Genomic DNA, 21,729 nt, shown 5'->3' on the forward strand with positions numbered 1-21,729 from the left:
CCCTTCTCTCTGCTGGAATTCATACACCGATGACTTGCCATGGCTCAGTGTAGGGGGATTTCCCATGAGGGCCAATAATGGATGAACTGGGACATGCAGAGTAGCTGCTCAGAGCTGAGTCCAGGGAGAAGTGAGCGACTGCCCCCCCCCCCCCCCCCCATGCTGGTCAGTGTGTGGCCCTAAGCCCCACACATCAGCATTGAGGACACTTGATTATTGACAGTTTTGTAACCCAGTCCTATTGTCGTGGCTGGACATCTACTCCGAGGCCAATCTTCAGTGGTGGATCCATGCCCCCAATCAGCTCAAATGCCATGAGGAGGATCACTCACCAATTCCAAATCCGCCGTTCGTGCTCATAAAGTCCAGAAACGCTTGGAGAATGCGGCAAAGAGTCATCACGATGCCCAGCTCCGGAATGCCAAATTGGCACATTTTCTGCCATTTCCTCACAAACTGCAGACCTTCCGTCATGCTTTTGTTGAAGAGCACCTGCAAGAATTCCCTGCTACTTCGAGGCAGCTTGCTGGGGAGATTTGCCAGCCAGGTCTTCACATATGGTCTCCAGCCAAGATCATGTGGGTCCTGTTGTGAAAATAACAGATATTAATAATAATACTACCTAGTCATTCCCTCTTCTCCCTTCTCCTTTGGGCAGCAGATACAAAAGCTTGAACATATATAACACCAGATTCAGGAACAGCTTCTTGCCCACTATTATGAGAATACTGAATGGTTCTCCCATAATCTATGGGTGTCATCCCCATATCCCAACTCACCTCATTGCAGTCCTTGCACTTTGTTTCATCTGCACTTTATCTGTAACCATAACACTGTATTCTGCACTCTGGTATGTTTCTCCTGTTGCACATGCGCGTAGCTTGGTGTAACTCATGCATGGTATGGTTTAACTGATTGCCACTCATCTATCTATCTTTACATAACTAAAACACTGATCTTGTTATCTTCCTGTTTGGCGGTCTTTCTATTTGCGCAAAAACGGTTCGCGATAGTGCTACGATTTTTCGCCAGTTCACTCACCGTTCTACTGTGCTGCAAGTGCACCAAGTTTCAATAGACAATAGGTGCAGGAGGAGGCCATTCGGCCCTTTGAGCCAGCACCGCCATTCAATGTGATCATGGCTGATCATCCCCAATCAGTACCCCGCTCCTGCCTTCTCCCCATATCCCCTGACTCTGCTATTTTTAAGAGCCCTATCTAGCTGTCTCTTGAAAGTATCCAGAGAACCTGCCTCCACCGCCCTCTGAGGCAGAGAATCGTTCCAATCGGTTGAAGGATGTAAAAGTTAGCAAGGTTTAAAAATCTTTAAAACCGCGCATGCGCAGATCAATCTCTTCTCCTGCCAATCGACGCCGCGCGGATTAGTTTCTTCCCCTGTCACTCCCCGGGACGGTCCCCCCTTCCTATACCATCGCGTCTTTACTGGAGCTGAGGGTGGCCGGCAGACTTTCGGAGGGACCCGAAACAGCCCCGCCCCAAGAAGCCCCTCCCCAAGCAGCAGCCCCACCCTAAGCAGCAGCCCTGCCCCAAGCAGCCACCCCGCCCCACCCCAAGCAGCCCCGCCCCAAGAAGCTCCGCCCCCAGCAGCCCCGCCCCAAGAAACCCGCTCCAAGCAGTAGCCCCGCCCCAAGCAGTAGCCCCGCCCCAAGCAGTAGCCCCGCCCCAAGCAGCAGCCCCGCCCCAAGCAGCAGCCGCGCCCCAAGCAGCAGCCCCGCCCCAAGCAGCAGCCCCGCCCCAAGCAGCAGCCCCGCCCCAAGCAGCAGCCCCGCCCCAAGCAGCAGCCCCGCCCCAAGCAGCAGCCCCGCCCCAAGCAGCAGGCCGAGCCCAGAGTCGGAGATGTCGCCAAACGGAAAGCGGAAACTCTTATCCCAGCGGAGGAGAACGACCAGCGCCCAGCGCCCGCTGTGAGTCCCTATCGCACCACCAATTCCAGCCATTACCCCTCCGGTCCCCTTCGTTGGCTTCTTGCCCCTCCCCAGTGATGCCCCCCTCTCCCCCATGGCTCTTCCCGAGCTCACTCCCTACCTTCCCACACACCCCTCTCCCCCACAAGTCCCCCTGCCCATACCACCCACACACACACACACCGCTGCCCACAAACCCCCTCGCTTCACAGACCAACCCCCCCACAAACCCCCCTCGCCCCACCCCCCCCACACACACCCCTCCCCCCACATACCCCCCCCCCCAACCACCACCCACAAACCCCCTCCCCCACAATCCCCCCTCCCCCACAACCCCCTCCCACAACTCCCCCCTCCCCCACAACCCCGCCGCCCCACACCCCTCCCCCCGCTCACACACTTCCCTCCGCCCCAAGCACCCCTTCCCCCCCACAACCTCTCCGCCCACACACACACCCTCCCCCACACACCCAGGGGAACGGGTGAGTGGTGGAATATTGTGTTGGGGAATGGGTTGCGTTGGGGGACTAGGCCTCCCGTGTGACTAGGAGCCACTTGGTCTAGTTGCCAATACCATCAGGGATACCCCCATTGTAACTTTCACTGTTTAGCAAACATATACATACACGGCCTGTGTTGCAGCTTTGTCAGGCTAGCACCTCATCATTTTAAGTATGGCTTGTACTGCTCCCATAGGAGCTCTCTCGTCCCAGGATTTAGCCAAGGGAATCATCTTTGTTCTATCCCCAATGCTACTATATGCTTTCTTAGGTAAGGGGCCCAAAACTGTGCACAGTAATCCAGGTCACCAACATACTGTACAATTGTGACAAAACTTTCCAATTTCCAAAACCTATCCCCTCCACAATAAAGACCAAGCATAATAAAGAATTAAATGGCTGCAAGTAGATGCAGTCTGCTGTTCCAATTCTGGTAGTGATGAAATGTGGTCTGGGTGCAGATGATATCTTACCATATAGACCATGGCGCACCTGCTAATTGTGGCAGGGCTGGCTTGGGAAAGGCTGTCCACCTCAAACAGGAGCCTCATGCTAGGCGGCACACCGATGCGCTCCCCGTTAGACAGGCAAAGAATCTTTGTATCATCCAGCACCGTGTTGAGGTTTTCAATCCAAACCGTGTCCACCGGGCCATCCATAATGATCCACCGCCAATTGGTTATCAGCGTCATATCTGAGTGGTACAGAAGAGGGCAGACTATACAAGACTGCAGAGGTTGATAGATTATTAGTTACTTGGGGGGATCAAGGGACATGGGGTTAGTGTAGAAACCTAGCGATGGGTTAAAGACCAGCCATGATTTTACTAAATGAATAGCAGGCATGAGAGGCCGAATGACTAACTGCTTCTATTTCTTATGAAGCCGATTTTTGAACATTAGTTTTTCGGCCCTAATGGTCCAATGATGCTCATCGGGAATGAAATCTAACTGAAGCAAACTCACGCAGTCACAGTACGAACTTGAAAACTCCACACTGACGGTGCCTGAGATCAGGATCATACCCAGATCCCTGGCGCTGTGAGGCAGCAGCAGTTCTAGCTGCTGTGCCTCTGTGCTGCTGTTGCTGGGTATTTCAGATTGCCACTTATGCAGTATTTTAGTCATAGTCATACAGCACGGAACAGGCCCTTAAGCCCAACTCATCCAAGGTGACCAAGATGCCCCATCTAAGCTAGTCCCATTTGCCCATGTTTGGCCCATATCCCTCTAAATCTTTCTTATCCATGTACCTGACCAATTGTCCTCTAAATGCTGTTATAGTGTCTGCCTCAACTACCTCCTCTAGCAGTTCGTTCCATATACCCACGACTCTCTAAGTGAAAAACGTACTCCTGGGGTTTCTATGAAATCTTGCCATTCTCACTTTAAATCTATGTCCTCTCACCCTTGATTCCCTTGCCCTGGGTAAAAAACTCTGTACGTTCACCCTTTGTATTTGCCTTGAGCACCTTACCTCATGCAGTTCAATGAGAGTATGAGCTAATGCCATTTTTCCATTGGGATTGAGGAACGTGGAACATTTTGTTCACCTGTCACTATCCCTCCCCCCAGAGCCATCACTTTATGCTGCCATGACATGAAGGATTGCATCTACACCCAACTCTAAGGGAATGGCACAAGGAAAATGTGAACTTTTCCAAGTTGAAAAGATCAGAGTTAATGTTCAGGTCAGAGACTCTTTGTCAGACAAGTCCAACCATAACGTCACTGTCATAGATCTGCATAGCACAGTAATGGGGCCACAAAAATGCTGGAGAAACTCAGCGGGTGCAGCAGCATCTATGGAGCGAAGGAAATAGGCGACGTTTCGGGCCGAAACCCTTCTTCAGACTGATGGGGGGTGGGGGGAGGAAGGAAGGAAAATGGGAGGAGGAGGAGCCCGAGGGCGGGGGGATGGGAGGAGACAGCTCGAGGGTTAAGGAAGGGGAGGAGACAGCAAGGGCTAGCAAAACTGGGAGAATTCAATGTTAATGCCATCCGGACGCAAGCAACCCAGGCGGAATATGAGGTACTGTACCTCCAATTTCCGGTGTTGCTCACTCTGGCAATGGAGGAGACCCAGGACAGAGAGGTTGGATTGGGAATGGGAGGGGGAGTTGAAGTGCTGAGCCACCGGGAGTTCAGGTAGGTTATTGCGGACTGAGCGGAGGTGTTCGGCGAAACGATCGCCCAACCTCCGCTTAGTCTCCCCGATGTAAATCAGCTGACATCTAGAGCAGCGGATGCAGTAGATGAGGTTGGAGGAGATACAGGTGAACCTTTGTCGCACCTGGAACGATTGCTTGGGTCCTTGAATGGAGTCGAGGGGGGAGGTGAAGGGACAGGTGTTGCATTTCTTGCGGTTGCAACGGAAAGTGCCCGGGGAGGGGGTGGTACGGGAGGGAAGGGAAGAATTGACAAGGGAGTTGCGGAGGGAGCGGTCTTTGCGGAAGGTAGACATGGGGGGAGATGGGAAGATGTGGCGAGTGCATCCGCTGCTCTAGATGTCAGCTGATTTACATCGGTGAGACCAAGCGTAGGTTGGGCGATCGTTTCGCCGAACACTTCCGCTCAGTCCACAATAACCTACCTGAACTCCCGGTGGCTCAGCACTTCAACTCCCCCTCCCATTCCCAATCTGACCTCTCTGTCCTGGGTCTCCTCCATTCTCTAGTGCTGCGCCACTGTGTCGAGTCCACACATAAGATTAGAAGTTGTTCAGCCAGAGCTGAACACAATTCTCGGCATCTGCATACAATGGTGTCTGTCTTGTCGCTTCTTGTGCGTGGTGGTGGAAAGATTGGTGGAAACAGGGCTGCGACATGAACGCTCTTTCCTTGACCCCACCACTGTGCCGTGTTTATTTTATCCACTTCCATCAAGTCCCCTACTTAGCTTCCTCCATTTTGGGGAAAATAAACCTAGCTTATCCAGTCTCTTTTTCTAACTTAATTACTTCGAGTTTAGCAACATCCTCTGCACCCTCCCCAGCACAATAGCATACGTACTACATAGTGATCAGAACTGTACACAATACTTCAACTGTGGCCTAATCTGTGTTTCATAAAGTTCTAACATGATGTCCCAGGTGTTATGCCATATGCCTACTTCAAAATCTAATGTAACTAAGCTATCGATAAACTTATACCCTGTTCTTCGGCTCCCCTCTTGCACTATCATTTAATGTACATGTTCTACCCTTGCTCACCCTCCTAAAATACATCCCCCTCAGGAATTATACAATGACGGGTCTTTGAACTGAAATTTCAACCTGAAACATTTGCTCTGTTTCTCTCACCACAGATGTTGCCTTATCTGCTGAGTGCACCGGCATTTTCTGTGCTTATTTCACATTTCCAGCACCTGCAGTTTTTGCTGATTTTTATTAACAATGACGTCCCTTTTTTAAAATTCTGAATTATTATATGATTTTACATTTCACAGCTACTGTAGTCAGATGAAGTTGGATCCCTTATCCAGCCCAATTTTTCCATTTCTTTGCTCACCTTCGCTCTCCAGATTCTTCTGATCTTGGAGTTCAATCCAGCTTCTCTCAATGTTAATGAAGCTAGAGGAAATTATCTTCACCTCAGAATCATGGTCAAGCTCGTGCTCGAGGTCCTTGGCGAACTTGCGCATTGCTTGAGCCAGCAACCCATCAGTCCAGGTCATGTTGTGTGGGTTCAGATACCCAAAGAGCTCCCTGAGGCTGATGGACTTGGGATTCAAGGTGAAGGTTTCCACTTTGCCTCTCTTAGCGTGGAAACCCTACAGAGGGGGCAGAAAATATTTCAGAAATATTGAAAGGTCAGAAAGTGTCCTTCATCCCTGGCATTTGGGATGAATCCTTCAACAAGAGTTTTCATGGCATTAATATGAGATTTCAGCACCAATTTTAAAGAGAGCCCGTCTTTAGGTGACCTTGAGAAGTTGGTGGTGATTTGCTACAGAACACAACAAACATACACCAGCATGTTAGTGAGTAACATGTTCCAGAATTTAGATCTAACGACAATGAAGGTCGGTGATCTATTTCCAAGTCACTGTGGTCTGGAACTTGGCTGGGACAACTAGACATGATGTTTTCAAGTATCCAGTTCCTCTACTTGCTACAATTGCTCAGAATCACCCCTTACATTCCACCTCAGCATTGCCTCTCCAGCAATACATTGCTCCTTCCCACTCTGGTACGCCCTTAGCACTGCCCCCCACCTTGCGGTGCTCCCACAGCACTGCCACTCCCAGAGGGGGGAGGGTCGGGAGGGAGAGGGGTTTCTCCCTGTCGGTCTGCTCCTGGGCCGGGCCAAGATGGCCATTCGCGGGTCCAGGCAGCGGGTAGCGGACGGCCGCACCGGGGTTGGCTGCCTGCCCCTTTTCCGGGCCTACGTCCGTGTTCGCGTATCCCTGGAGAGGGCGCGTGTGGTGTCCACGGGAACTTTGGAGGCCTTCCATGAATGCTGGTCGCCGCGGGAGGTTGAGTGTATTGTTGATAAAGTTGGCGATATTTTAATCTGATGACCGTTTATCTGTAGACGGTCAATATAGGCAGCCTTTGATTGTGTACATACTCTGTATGTTTATTTTTATTTTCTGAATAAAAGTATTTGTATAATAATTTGTTTTTAAAGTGCGGTTCTCCCTCATCACTGCCATTCCCACAATGCAGTGCTCCCTCGTCACACCACCTTCCATGGAGTATGACTTGAATTGAATTGACTAGGGCTTAGCTGCCCTGCATGTAACAGTTGTTTGAAAGTAAACAGACCAGATTGTTGATCTTACATGCTACTGAAGGGGTATCAGCAACTCCTGCTAATTGCTGTAAGTGTTATCAATAGTATCTTGATGAATCCTTCAATGTGACTTTTCTTGCCATTAATATCAGGTTTTGGCACCGATTTTAAAGAGAGCATTTATAGCAAACACAGCAAACAGTTGGGAAAGTGCAAACAAAATGCTGGAAAGTGGACACAAAATGCTCAGTGAGACAGGCAGCATCTCTGGAGAGAAGGAATCGGTGATGTTTCGGTTCGGGACCCGAGTCAGGGGAAATGGAAACGAGAGATATAGATGGCGATATAGAGACATTGAACAAAGAAATGAAAGATATGCAAAAAAAAGTAACAATGATCAACAAAACAGTCCATTGTTAGCTGTGGGCTCAGTGAAAACGAGTTATACATTAAAACTCACCAGGATGCAAGTGAAACGAGTACAACGACTAGGGTGGGGGAGCGATGGAGATAGAGGAGATTATTATATTACTGCAATCAAGGAAAAATGGTTGAGAGAAAGGTAATTTTCCAGGGTATAGAAGTTTCAAGCAAGATAGACAGGAATGTAAAAGAGGAGGTGGAGGCACACTTCTGATTAGTAAAAGCGTCACAGGATGTAGAGGGAATTCTAAGGTACAGGTGTTGGTATACTTTCATACAGGCAGTGACTGTTTAGTGATAGTCAAGTTAGCTTTGTGCAGAAGAAATCTAGTCTCAATAATTTTGATTGAGTTTTTTGAAGAGGATCAATGAATGCCGGGCAGTAGATGTGTACTATATGGACTTCATTAAGGCATTTGACAAGGTCCCACCTGGTCGGCTGGTCCAGATGATCTGGGTAATTGGATCCAAAATTGGCTTGGTAATAGCCGGCAGAGGGTAGTATTGGAAGAATGCTTTTCTGAATGTGTCTATGTCTAGTGGTATACTACAGGAATCAGTGCTGGGATCTTTGCTACATGTGAAATGTATAAACGACTTGGGTATGAATGTAGGAGGCAATAGCAAGCATTAGTAAGCTTGCGGAGGACATAAAAAATAATGGTGTTGCGGATAATAAGAAAGGTTTTCGAAGGCTACGGCAGGAAAGAGATCCGATGGAAAATTGGGCAGAGAATTGGTAGATGGAATTTAATCCTGATAAGTGTAAGGTAGGTCATATACAATAAATGGCAGGGTATTGAGGAATAGTGATGAACGGGGAGACCTTGGGGTCCAACTCCATAGTTGCTTAAAGGTGCTACAGTCGATTGGGTGATGAAGAAGACACATGGCATGCTTGTTTTATTAGACTGGGGCACAGAATATAAAAGTTGCAACATTTTTCTGCAAAGTCCTCCAATCTAGGCACCATCCCAATGAATCTCCTCTGTATTTTCCGTGGCTTAATCCCATCCTTCCTAAGATGTGATGACCAGAATTGCATAATTACCAGGTATGGCCCAACCAAAGTTTTGTACAGATTCATTGGGATGGTGCTCAGATTGGAGGACTTTAGTTATGGTAAGAGACTACATAGGGGGAGATTTCCCTGGAGTAAAGAGTGTCACGGGTAAGTCACATTTTTTCCTGCTACAAAAGTACCAAAAACAACACAGCATAGGTTTACGGTGAAAGGATTTGAGGAGAAAGATTTTTATATCTGTATTGCACTCCAAGAGGAATGGGTGGAATTAGATACAATTACTATATTTAAGAGGCATTGAAACAGACATTTAAATAATCAAGGCATAGAGGATATGTTCCTACTGCAAGCAAATTAGTGTAGCTGGGCAAAAAGGGCCAACTTAGACTTTGTATGCAGATGGGCCTGTTTCTATGACTATGCGCCCAAGGCCCTCTCCCTCAGTCTCTGATTCTCTCTGCTATGCCACTGTGCAGTATATACCCTTGGTAAAAAGGTGATACACTTCCTGACCTAGGATGCTGTCTGTGCACAGTTTACATGTTCTCCCTGATATTCCTCTGAGTGCTCTGGTTTCCTACCACATCCCAAAGATAGTAGGTTAATTGGCCATTGCAAATTGCTCGATAGAATATAGACAATAGATAATAGACAATAGACAATAGGTGCAGGAGTAGGCCATTCAATGTGATCAAGGCTGTTCATGCCTTCTCCCCATATCCCTTGAATCCGCTATCTTTAAGAGCTCTATCTAACTCTCTCTTGAAAGCATCCAGAGAACTGGCCTCCACTGTCCTCTGAGGCAGAGAATTCCATAGACTCATAACTCACAAACTAAATGGCTTACCCATTTTTCTTAAACTGTGGTCCCTGGTTCTGGAATTCCCCAACATCGGGAACATGTTTCCTGCCTCTAGCGTGCCCAAGCCCTTAATAATATTATATGTTTCAATCCCCTGTCATCCTTCTAAATTCCAGAGTATACAAGCCCATCCGCTCTTCTATTAACATATGACAGTCCTGCCATCCCTGGAATTAACCTTGTGAACCTATGTTGCACTCCCTCAATAGCAAGAATGTCCATCCTCAAATTTGGAGACCGAAACTGCACACAATACTCCTGTACAACTGCAGAATGACCTCTTTACTCTTATACTCAACTCCTCTTGTTATGAAGGCCAACATGCTATTCGCTTTCTTCACTGCCTGCTGTACCTGCATGCTTACTTTCAGTGACTGATGAACAAGGACCCGCAGATCCCGTTGTCCTTCCCCTTTTCCCAACTTGACACCATTTAGATAATAATCTGCCTTCCTATTTTTGCCACCAAAGTGGATCCACATTATTCACATTAAACTGCATCTGCCATGCATCTGGCCCAACCTGTCCAAGTCACCCTGCATCCCCATAGCATCCTCCGCACACTTCACACTGCCACCCAGCTTTGTTTCATCTGCAAATTTGCTAATGTTACTTTTAATCCCTTCATCTAAATCATTAATATTGTATCGGGCCTTGCGGTACGCCACTTGTCACTGCCTGCCATTCTGAAAGGGACCCGTTAATCCCAACTCTTTGTTTCCTGTCTGCCAACCAATTTTCTATCCATGTCAGCACCCTACCCCCAATACTATGTGCCCTAATTTTGCGCACTAATCTCCTATGTGGGACCTTATCAAATGCTTTCTGAATGTCCAGGTACACTACATACACTGGCTTTCCCTTGTCCATTTTCCTAGTTACATCATCAAAAAATTCCAGATGATTAGTCAAGCATGATTTCCCTTTCGTAAATCCATGCTGACTCGGACCGATCCTACTACTGCAATCCAAATGTGCCGCAATTTCATCTTTTATAATTGACTCCAGCATCTTCCCCATCACCAATGTCAGGCTAACTGGTCTATAATTCCCTGTTTTCTCTCTCCCGCCTTTCTTAAAAAGTGGGATAACATTAGGTACCCTCCAATCCACAGGAACTGATCCTGAATCTATAGAACATTGGAAAATGATCACCAATGTGTCCATGATTTCTAGAGCCACTTCCTTAAGTACCCTGGGATGCAGATCCTGGGGATTGATCAGCCTTAAGTCTCATCCGTGTACCCAACATCATTTCATGCCTAATGTGAATTTCCTTGAGTTCCTCCATCACCCTAGATCCTCTGGCCACTAGTACATCAGGGAGATTGTTTGTGTCCTCCTTAGTGAAGATGGATCCAAAGTACCTGTTCAACGTCTGCCATTTCCTTGTTCGCCCTTTTCAATCTTCAAGGGTCTAATTTTGGCCTTAACTAATATTTTCCTCTTCACATACCTAAAGAAGCTTTTACTATCCTCCTTTATATTCTTGGCTAGCTTACCTTCATACCTCATCTTTTCTCCCCCTATTGACTTTTTAGTTATCTTCTCTTGCTATTTAAAAGTTACCCAATCCTCTGGCTTCCCGCTCATCTTTGCTATGCTTCTTTTCTTTTATTTTTATACTGTCCCTGATGTCCCTTGTCAGCCACAGTCGCCCCTTACTCCCCTAGGAATCGTTCTTCCTCTTTGGAATGAACTGATCCTGCACCTTCTGTGTTATTCCCAGAAATACATGCCATTGTTGTTCCACTGTCATCCCTGCTAGGGTCTCGTTCCAGTCAACTTTGGCCAGCTCCTCCCTCATGCCTCCATAGTCCCCTTTATTCAACTGTAATACTGACACCTCCGATCCACCCTTCTCCTTCTCAAATTGTAGATTAAAACATCATATTATGGTCACTTCCTCCTAGGCCAAGAGGGTGGGGTTGTTACCTTGCAACAGCTTCTCCACCTTAAACTCATTCACGCACAGCTTTTTGTTGTGCAGCCCTCTTCTCTGACTTGTGAGCCATGTCAGAACTCACCAAAATTGAGATTGCACAACCCGCCATCATCGTTACCGACGGGCCACTACCACCTCCTAATGGCTCCTTTACCTTGAGTTCTCTTATCAAATCCAGTTCATTACACAACACTAAATCCAAAATTGACTTCTCCCTGGTAGGCTCCAGTACAAGTTGCTCTAAGAATCCATCTCGGAGACACTCCACAAACTCCCTTTCTTGGGGTCCAGTACCAACCTGATTTTCCCAGTCTACCTGCATGTTGAAATCTCCCATGACAACCGTTGCATTACCTTTACGACATGCCAATTTTAACTCTTGATTCAACTCGCACCCTATATCCAGATTACTGTTTGGGGGCCTGTAGATAACTCCCATTAGGGTCTTTATACCCTTACAATTCCTTAGTTCTATCCATACTGACTCTACATCTCCTGATTCTATATCACCCCTTGCAAGGGACTGAATTTCATTCCTCACCAACAGAGCTACCCCACCCCCTCAGCCCACCTGTTTGGTTTTTCGATAGGACGTATACCCCTTGAATATTCAGTTCCCAGCCCTGGTCCTCATGCAGCCATGTCTCTGTAATTCCCACAACATCATACTTGCCAATTTCTAACTGAGCCTCAAGCTCATCCACTTTATTTCTTATACTTTGTGCATTCATATAGAACACTTTGACTTTGGTATTAACCTCCCCTCTCACTCCAGTCACTATTGGCTCTGACCTTACTCTCTTATTCCTTCTTGAACTTTCCCTCCCATTAAATTGGGAGTCTTTTGTAACTTTTCTTGCACTCACTTCCCCTTTAACTCCAACTTTATACTCCCAATTTGTCAATCCCTCCTCCCCACTATTTAGTTTAAACCCACGTGTAGCCCTGCCTGCCAGAACGTTGGTCCCCCTCCAGTTAACGTGCAACCCGTCCCTTTTGTACAGGTCACCCCTACCCCAGAAGACATCCCAGTGGTCTATAAATCTAAATCTTTGCTCCCTGCACCAGCCCCTCAGCCACACATTCAGATCCCCCATCTCCCTGTTCCTGCGAGGGGTTACTGGAAGCAATCCAGAGATAACCACCCTAGAAGTCCTTGCGTTTCAGTCTTCTTCCTCACTTTAAACTCGCGTTGGCAGAACTCCTTCCTCTTTCTTCCTGTCGTCGTTTGTGCCCACGTGCACAACTACTCCAGCTGTTCACCTTCCCTCTCGAGGATGTTCTTAAGTCTAATTCGTTATATCTTGAACCCTGGCACCCCAGGAGGCAACACCCATCCTTGAGTCTCGCCTGCCGCCACAGAATCTCCAGTCCACACCTCGGACCAATGGAGTCACCCACCACTATAGCTCTGCCCCACATCGGGTCTGCCAGTAGGGTCTCATCGCTAGGATTGGAGCCACCGACCTGTCCGCCGCTTGGACTGGAAGTGTCGTCTGCTCCGACAGCTCCCAAAAGGGTGTTACCTATTTTCCATTTGGCACCCAGCCACTGGGGTGTCCCTGCACTCCACGGTTACTCCCCTTTCTCATCTGTCCCCACCTTCGCTCTTCCTGTACCCTTGGCGTGACAACCTCACTGTGGGTCCTGTCCAGGACACACTCGTTTTCCCGGATGGTCCTGAGGTCATCCAGCTGCTGCTCCAGTTCCCCAACACGTTCATTCAGGAGCTGCACCTGGACACAATTTCTGCAGGTGTAGTTTCCAGAAGCACCAGTGGTGTCCCTGTCTTCCCACATCCTGCAGGAAACACATTGCTCCAACATGCCTGCCACTTCTTCAGAAGACAAAAGTCACAATTTCTAACAAGTGTAGCCTCCTTGCCTCAGCCTCCTCGCCGAAGACTCTCGAGCCAAACACTCGCACTTTTCTCACAAGGCTGTTCCTTCGACAAGGCCGCTCCTCTTGAGCAACCTTGCGTATATTGGCTGATTAATTGCCTAATTAGCCAATTTACCAATTTTTGCAAATTAAATTCCTCAGCCAATTCCTGCACTCCTTCACCTGTTGCCAACCTCTCAGCTAATCCTTAGCCTTTCCCTCTGACTTGCCAATTGCAGCCAATCCGAGCTCTCGCTGCTACTGGCTGTTCCTTCTCTCCTACCTTCACAGTAGTCTGGGGACTTTATGAGAATGTGGGGAGAATAAAAATGGGATAAACGTAGTGTAAATGGGTGGTCGGTAGTGCAGACTCAGTGGGCTGAGTGGCCTGTTCCATGATGTGTCTCTCCATGACTAAACTTCAAATTCAAAGCTTTTTAATCTGCTTGTGAGATTGGGGTCTAGAAGGTCTTTGGTTTATATTCAACAGCACTTTTTTTTAACGTTTACACTGAACAAATCGTTTACTAACCGAAGATCGTCTCCTATCATTCATAGATTCGTGAACAAGGCCTGGGAGAATGACAAGGGCCTTCTGTAGGATTGTTCTGGCTACCGTCTTACCCCCGCAGGAGGGGCCCACCAACATCACACCATGACGCACCTGTGGAGATAAAACCTTGAACCTTAAAAGATAAATGGGGAACTCAGATGAGTGAAAGAAGGAGGGGAAAGGAATAGGGGGATGGGGTGGTGGGAGAAATATGTGCACACCAGGGTGGGGAGGGGGGTGGTGAAGACGGAGAGAAGGGCAGCTGGGGTGTTACTTGAAATTGGACAATTCAATGTTGATGCTGTTGAGTTATGGGCTACCCAAGCGGAATATAAGGTGCTGTTCTTCCAGTTTGTATGTAGCCTTGCTCTGGCAGTGGAAGTGGCCGAGGATAGAAAGTTCGGGAAGGAAATGGGAAAAGCTGTTAAATTAGTTAGCAAATTGGTGGACAAAGCGGAAGTGTCACCTCGTCTACACTTACTCTCGCCGATGTAGAGGAGGCCTTATAAGGAGCATTGAATGAGGTTGGAAGATATGCAAATGAAACTCTGTCTCATCTGGAAGGGCTGTTGTGCTCTCTGGATGAAAGTGCGAGAAGAGGTGTGGGACAGGTGTCATACCGCATGCAGTTGGACTGCAGGGGAAAGTGCCTGGTGAAGGGGTGGGAAGGATAGAGTGAATTGAGAAGTTGTGGAGAGACTGGTCTCTACAGAAAGTGGAAAGGGACGGGGATGGGAAGATGTGACTGACAGTGGGATCGCAGAAGACTGCAGAAATATCAGGGAAGGATGTGTTGGATGTGGAGCCTGGTGAGTTTAAAGGGGAGGACCAGGGAATCTCTATCCTTCTTCCGTCTGGAGGGCGGGGAGAGAGAGCGGATCTGCAGGGAACAGGAGACACGGGGGAGGGTTTCATTCACAACCATAGGGGGGGAAACCCAGTTTTACTGAAGAAAGAGGACATATTGCATTTCCAGAAGTTACCCAAGGTTGTGAATGGCGCCAGAGAAATTATTTGTAATACAAGAAATTTATCTCCTGCAGTAATATTTAGGCATCGCCCAGGTAACCCAAGTCCTAGTTTAATTTTATTCATAGCCATCGAGTAAACTTGGGTGCTTCACTTCATAAACAGGTCTGGTAATGAGCTGAATTTCTAGTCTTACTTCTTATAAGGCACTATACACATTGGGGAAGTAGATAATTATCTATGCTTCAAAGAACTGAACGTTAGGAAAGACAGGAATTAAGCTGGTGAGGTGAAGGATGTTACCAGACTTAGCCATACCAGAATCTGACTGTACAGTTGGATTATCTTCTCCTCTTGACTTGGCCATTTCTGGAAGCCCAGATCGATTGTTGCAATATTTATTGCTCTCTACAATGAATGGACAAAAATAGAAATGTTAAACACAGTAACAGTGGATGGTGTATATATACAACATCTTTGATTCTAAGGTGCACCCTTGCTCTCTCACCAGCAGGCTCCTGGAAAGCCACACTCATCGCCACATTAGTGAACCACGTGTTTGTGTAAACATTCTTCCACAAAGCTCACAATCTCACCAGGTTGGGAGGTCACCAGTTCCCGGTTTATTTTTCATTAACCAATCCTTAATTCACACCAGTATTTTACTGTCAATTCTGTGCGTCCTAATTTTAGATTCATAGAGTTTAGATTCATACAATCATCAGTACGGCACTCCCTTGTGCCCAGCCATTCATTGCGTATGTCCTAGCCAGGTTTAACTTCCCAAAAAAACATTGTCTCACAAAGTTAAATTCTGTTACTATTTCTCTTATCCACTTTACCAGTTGATCTAAATTCTGACCTTAGACAACTTTCTTCATTGTTCACTCTAGCACCAATTTTGATGTCATCTGCTCAATTGTTTTAGTATGGCCCACCGAGTCCACGCCGACTATTGATCTCCCATACACTAGTTCTATGTTATCCCATTTTTGCATCCTACGCACTGGGGACAATTTACAGAAGCCAATTAACTTACAACCCTGCATGTCTTTGGAATGTGAGAGGAAACCAGAGCTCCTGGAGGCAAACCACACTGTCAAAGAGGCAGCAGCTCTCCCACCACAGTATTATACCAGTCATGCCACTTGTATTCTCGTCTAAATCATGAATGTACATGATGAATAATAAGGGATCCAGCATCAATCGCTGTAGCACATAACCAGTTACAGGTCTCCAATCTGAAAAGCATTACCTCCTCCACCAAGCCAATTGTATATCCAATTTGCTATCTCACCCTGGATGCCATGTATTCTAACATTCTGGACTAGCCTGCCATGCGGGACTGCGGCGAAGGCAGTTTTTGGCACGTTTGCCTTAATTGGGAAGAGTATTGATTACAAACGTTGGAACATCATGATGCATAAGGAAACTGATTCTGATACCATTCTGATCGCCCAGTTAGAGTAAGAATGCTATTAATTTGGGAAGGATACAGAAGAGATTTGCCAGGATGTTTCCTTAGCTTGCGAGCTTGAGTTAGAGGAAGTGGCTGGGAGCTTATTTGTTGAAGCGTAGGAGGCTGAGTGGTGACTTTATTGAGGTGTAAAAGATCATGAGGGGCATGGATAAAGTGAACACCCGAAGACTGTTTCACACGGTAGATGATCCTAAAACTAGAGGACATAAGGTGAGAGGGGAGATATATAAGAGAGAACAGGGGCAACTTTTTCCACGCAGCGTAATCTGTATCTGGAATGAGCTGCCAAAGAAAGCAGTTAAGGTGGATACAATTACTATTTTAAAAATACATTTGGACAGATATATGGATAGGAAGGATTTAGAGGTCTATGGAGCCAAATATAGGCAAATGGGGCTCGCCAAGTATGCCAAATTGGTCGGCATGGACATGGTGGGTTGAGGGCCTGTTTCCATGCTGTAGAGCTTTACGAGTCAGGATCTTACTAAAAAGAGAAACTCCAGCCCAAACTCCTAAAGTTGATTTTATATCCCTAGATTTACTTTTAATAAATGGGAATGTAAATCAGTTAAATGTGTAGATAGGGGAGTGGCCTGTGCAGTTGTTCCACAGTAACCCTGGCACGGCAAAGCTTGAATATGGATAGAGTATGAATGGTAATAGCAAAACATTAATCTTGAGAAACTATCAATATATGAGAAATGTTGGAGAGATCAGCGACCGAGAATTCTAACTCCCTCCACAGTGAGGCCAGCACGGTGGCGCAGCGGTAGAGTTATTGCCTTACAGCGCCAGAAACCCGGGTTCCATCCTGACTACGGGTACTTGTCTCTGCGGTTGTTTGTACGTTCTCCACGTGACCTGCATGGGTTTTCTATGACATCTTCAGCTTCCTCCCACACTCCAAATACATAGAACATAGAACATAGAAAATAGGTGCAGGAGGAGGCCATTTGGCCCTTCGAGCCAGCACCGCCATTCATTGTGATCATGGCTGATCGTCCCCAATCAATAACCCGTGCCTGCCTTCTCCCCATATCCCTTGATTCTACTAGCCCCTAGAGCTCTATCTAACTCTCTCTTAAATCCATCCAGCGATTTGGCCTCCACTGCCCTCTGTGGCAGGGAATTCCACAAATTCACAACTCTCTGGGTGAAAAAGTTTTTTCTCACCTTAGTCTTAAATGGCCTCCCCTTTATTCTACGACTGTGGCCCCTGGTTCTGGACATTGGGAACATTTTTACTGCATCTAGCTTGGCCAGTCCTTTTATAATTTTATCTGTTTCTATAAGATACATACAGGTTAGTAGGTTCATTGGCTTAGTGTAAATGTATAATTGTCCCTAGTGTGTAGGGTTGTGTTAGTGTGCGGGGTTCGCTAGTTGGTGTGGACTCGGTGGGCCAAAGGGCCTGTTTCCGCGCTGTATCTCTAAACTAAACTAAACTAAACACAGCTTATCAGATGCAATGACAACTCTTATTGAGGATGCTAGGAGACTGCAAGGTGACTTGGATAGGCTGGGTGAGTGGGCAAATGTTTGGCAGATGCAGTATAATGTGGATAAATGTGAGGTTATCCACTTTGGTGGCAAAAACAGGAAAGTAGACTATTATCTAAATGGTGGCCGATTAGGAAAAGGGGAGATGCAGCGAGACCTGGGTGTCATGGTACACCAGTCATTGAAAGTAGGCATGCAGGTGCAGCAGGCAGTGAAGAAAGCAAATGGTATGTTAGCTTTCATAGCAAAAGGATTTGAGTATAGGAGCAGGGAGGTTCTACTGCAGTTGTACAGGGTCTTGGTGAGACCACACCTGGAGTATTGCGTACAGTTTTGGTCTCCAAATCTGAGGAAGGACATTATAGCCATAGAGGGAGTGCAGAGAAGGTTCACCAGACTGATTCCTGGGATGTCAGGACTTTCATATGAAGAAAGACTGGATAGACTTGGCTTATACTCGCTAGAATTTAGGAGATTGAGAGGGGATCTTATAGAAACGTACAAAATTCTTATGGGGTTGGACAGGCTAGATGCAGGAAGATTGTTCCCGATGTTGGGGAAGTCCAGGACAAGGGGTCATAGCTTAAGGATAAGGGGGAAATCCTTTAGGACCGAGATGAGAAGAAACGTTTTCACACAGAGAGTGGTGAATCTCTGGAACTCTCTGCCACAGAGGGTAGTTGAGGCCAGTTCATTGGCTATATTTAAGAGGGAGTTAGATGTGGCCCTAGTGGCTAAAGGGATCAGGGGGTATGGAGAGAAGGCAGGTACAATATACTGAGTTGGATGATCAGCCATGATCATATTGAATGGCGGTGCAGGCTCGAAGGGCCGAATGGCCTACTCCTGCACCTAATTTCTATGTATCTATGTATCTATGCGTTTCCTGTATACTTCAAAGAGATGGGCCGTTTCAGCTGATACCTCAAGGTGAAAGAGTCACTGAGAAAATCCCCATTTGCTGGTAGGATAAGCAATGCCGCATTGTGGCTCCAGATGCAGAAAGTTAGTTCTGATGGACAGACCACATTGTACACATGCCACAGATTAGGCTCCCGAAACACATGCTGTAGACCAGTGGTTCTCAAATGGGGGTACGCGTACCCCTGGGTGTACGTGAAGGCACTCCAGGGGTATATGTAGGCCTATATTTTTGCGCTGGTTAGGGGGTACTTGGCTGAAAAAATATTTCACAGGGGGTACATCACTGAAAAAAGGTTGAGAACCACTGCTGTAGACTACCCGGAGCTTCATCACAGAAAGGGATTACCAGATGGGCAGTCCTTGAAACAGTATCATTGATTGAAAGGTACAGCATGGAAACAGGCCCTTTGGCCCATTAAGTCTATACAATACAATACAAATTTATTGTCATTTGAGCCCCAGTGAGACTCAAACGAAATTTTGTTTCCACAGCCATACAAACAAAAACAATGTCCTACAGACATACACACAATTAAGTTCACACAAACATCCATCACAGTGAACCCACTGTGATGGAAGGCAAAAGTCTTTTCTCTCCCCTGCTCTCCCGATGTCCAAGCCCCAGGCGGGTGATGATAAGTCCCACGGCCATTTTAGGCCGTGCCGGGCGATTTACGGCCCCGCTCCCGGTCTAGAAGTCTCGAAGTTGGAGCCCCCGGCGGGCGCTGGAATGTCCCACGGCCATGAAGCCGTGCCGGGTGATGTACTTCCCCGCTCCGGGTCGTTCCAAACCCCGCGACACGGGCTGGAGAAGTCGCGTTGCGGGAGCTCCGGGAAGCGGTCTCTCTCTCCCCCCGGACCCGCGAGCTCCCGATGTCCTAGTCCACCGGACCTGCGACTGCGTTGCTGGAGCCTCCGAGCCCCAGGAGTCGAGTCGCAGCAGCAGCGAGTCACCACCGCTCCCCACGTTCCGAGGCCGGCCAGCCCCACGATGATGAGTAGTTCGCAGTCTCCCGAGCCCCCGGGTCGTTCAGGTTGGAGGCCGCTCCACGGTGCTAGGCCCCAACGACAACGGAGACCCGACAGGGAAAAGGTCGGGTCTCCCGGACAGGGAAGAGATTTTAAACGGTTTCCCCCGCCCCCCACATATACACATTTAAAAACCAGTATTAAAAAAAAACAAAAAAACACCAAACACTACATTTAACTAGACAAAAAATAAAAAAAAGACAGACAGGCTGTAGGAGCCGCTGCAACGAGTCGCGCCGCCACTATACTGACCATTAATCACGCGTTCACACCAGTTCTAGGTTTTCCAACTTACCTCCCTATTCCCTACAAGTTAGGTGCAATTTGCAGAAGCCAATATAACCTACAACCCGCACATATTTGCAATGTGGGAGGAAACCGATGGAAATCCCTGCGGTCACAGGGAGTAAATGCAAACTCCACACAGACAGCACCCAAGGTCAGGATCGAATATGGATCCCCACGCTTCCCCACTATGCCACCCTAATAAAACTATTCCTTATTAATATCCCTAAAAATGTGGGAATCCTGGATGATTACTGAAGCTGGAAAAGGTGCACTGCGATGGTGCTGAGAAGATCTAGAACTTTGAATTCCTTTGTTGGTAGCACACAAAGATTAGGTGTAAGTGACAGGATGAATGCACCACCTCACAAATTACCCTTTCAATTACCTCCTGCCCAGACTGTGGTAGAATCTGCAGGTCCCACATCAGCAAACTCAGAACCCCACAAACTAAAGCCCCCCCCCCCCCCACTATAATCAGTCTGAAGAAAGGTCCTGATCCAAAACATCACCTATCCATGTTCTCCAGAGATGCTGCCTGGCCCGCTGTTACTCCAGCACTTTGTAAACCAGTATCTGTAGTTCCTCGTGTCTAAACTAAAGTGGACAAAAGTCATCCTTGAGCTGATGGGACTGTGTGAAAAGAAGCTGTGTTGAGCGAGCTTGGCCGGAGGTACAATTAGTGTCAGTTTGTGGCACCATTGGAGGGCTTCTGTCAGGGTCTATTTTTGTGTTGTATGATTCACTTACTCTATCAATCAGTTTATCTCCACTGCAATGCAGTAATTAAATCTCTAGACAAAAGAGAGTTAGATAGAGCTCTTAGGGCTATCGGAATCAAGGGGATATGGGGAGAAGGCAGCAACGGGGTATTGATTGTAGTTGATCAGCCATGATCACATTGAATGGCGGTGCTGGCTCGAAGGGCTGAATGGCCTACTCCTGCACCTATTGTCTATGTATCTATGTAGACAGTTTTTCTCACTTTCATAATTCTGATGAATGGTCATTGACCTGAAACATGACTCCGTTTATTTTCCACAGATACTGCTTGACCTTGCTTAATCCTTCTGTACTTACTGTTTATACCTCAGATTTCTAGAATCTGCAGTATAATTTAACTTTCAATTTTGCAGTACTTACCGAGGCTTGACTGTTGTTGTACACAATCTCAACATAACCTCTTTGCTCTTAGATTCTGCCGCCATTCATCAAGGAAAACATCAAATAGGCCGTTTCAACAGCCATATTGATCTGTCACCTTTCAGAACTTGTGTACGCATACAATCCCTCAGCTCCTTTACACTGCTCGCTTCTTGCCCGCTGCACCACCTCTACCCCTTTACCTCTCTATTCCCTGCACTGAAGTCCATTTGCCACTTTTCTGTCCAACTGATGAGTCTCCAATCCCTTCCTGCAACATGAAGCTTTGCCGTTAACCAGACAATTTCTGTATCATGTACACAGTGTGTTTACATGCTTCCTACGTTCATGTTTAAATCAGTACTATAAATAGCAAGGAGCCAAGTACTAACTCTGGAACCACAATCGAAAGAGCTTTTCAATCACTAAAACATCAGTGATTTTCTTTGCTTATACAATGTTCACACTCTTTGCTTCCTGTCGTTCACGCTTGGATCTCGTGGATTTAACTTTTTTGATGAGACTGTGTAGAACCTTGTCAAAAGCTTTG

At 47.1% G+C, this 21,729-nt stretch overlaps 1 protein-coding gene across 1 annotated transcript in view; it reads right to left on the reverse strand.

Annotated features, from left to right (window-relative positions):
• Positions 1–21,729, reverse strand: part of dnah14 (dynein axonemal heavy chain 14) — a 435,381-nt gene that overhangs the window by 157,447 nt on the left and 256,205 nt on the right. Inside the window, 5 exon segments of the mRNA XM_033020484.1 lie at positions 329–585; positions 2,900–3,120; positions 5,935–6,196; positions 13,829–13,960; positions 15,137–15,226. Of these exon segments, the coding sequence (XP_032876375.1) occupies positions 329–585; positions 2,900–3,120; positions 5,935–6,196; positions 13,829–13,960; positions 15,137–15,226 (962 nt within the window).

The sequence above is a fragment of the Amblyraja radiata genome, chromosome 5 (assembly GCF_010909765.2).
Source record: "Amblyraja radiata isolate CabotCenter1 chromosome 5, sAmbRad1.1.pri, whole genome shotgun sequence".
In the NCBI taxonomy this organism is placed as follows: Eukaryota; Metazoa; Chordata; class Chondrichthyes; order Rajiformes; family Rajidae; genus Amblyraja; species Amblyraja radiata.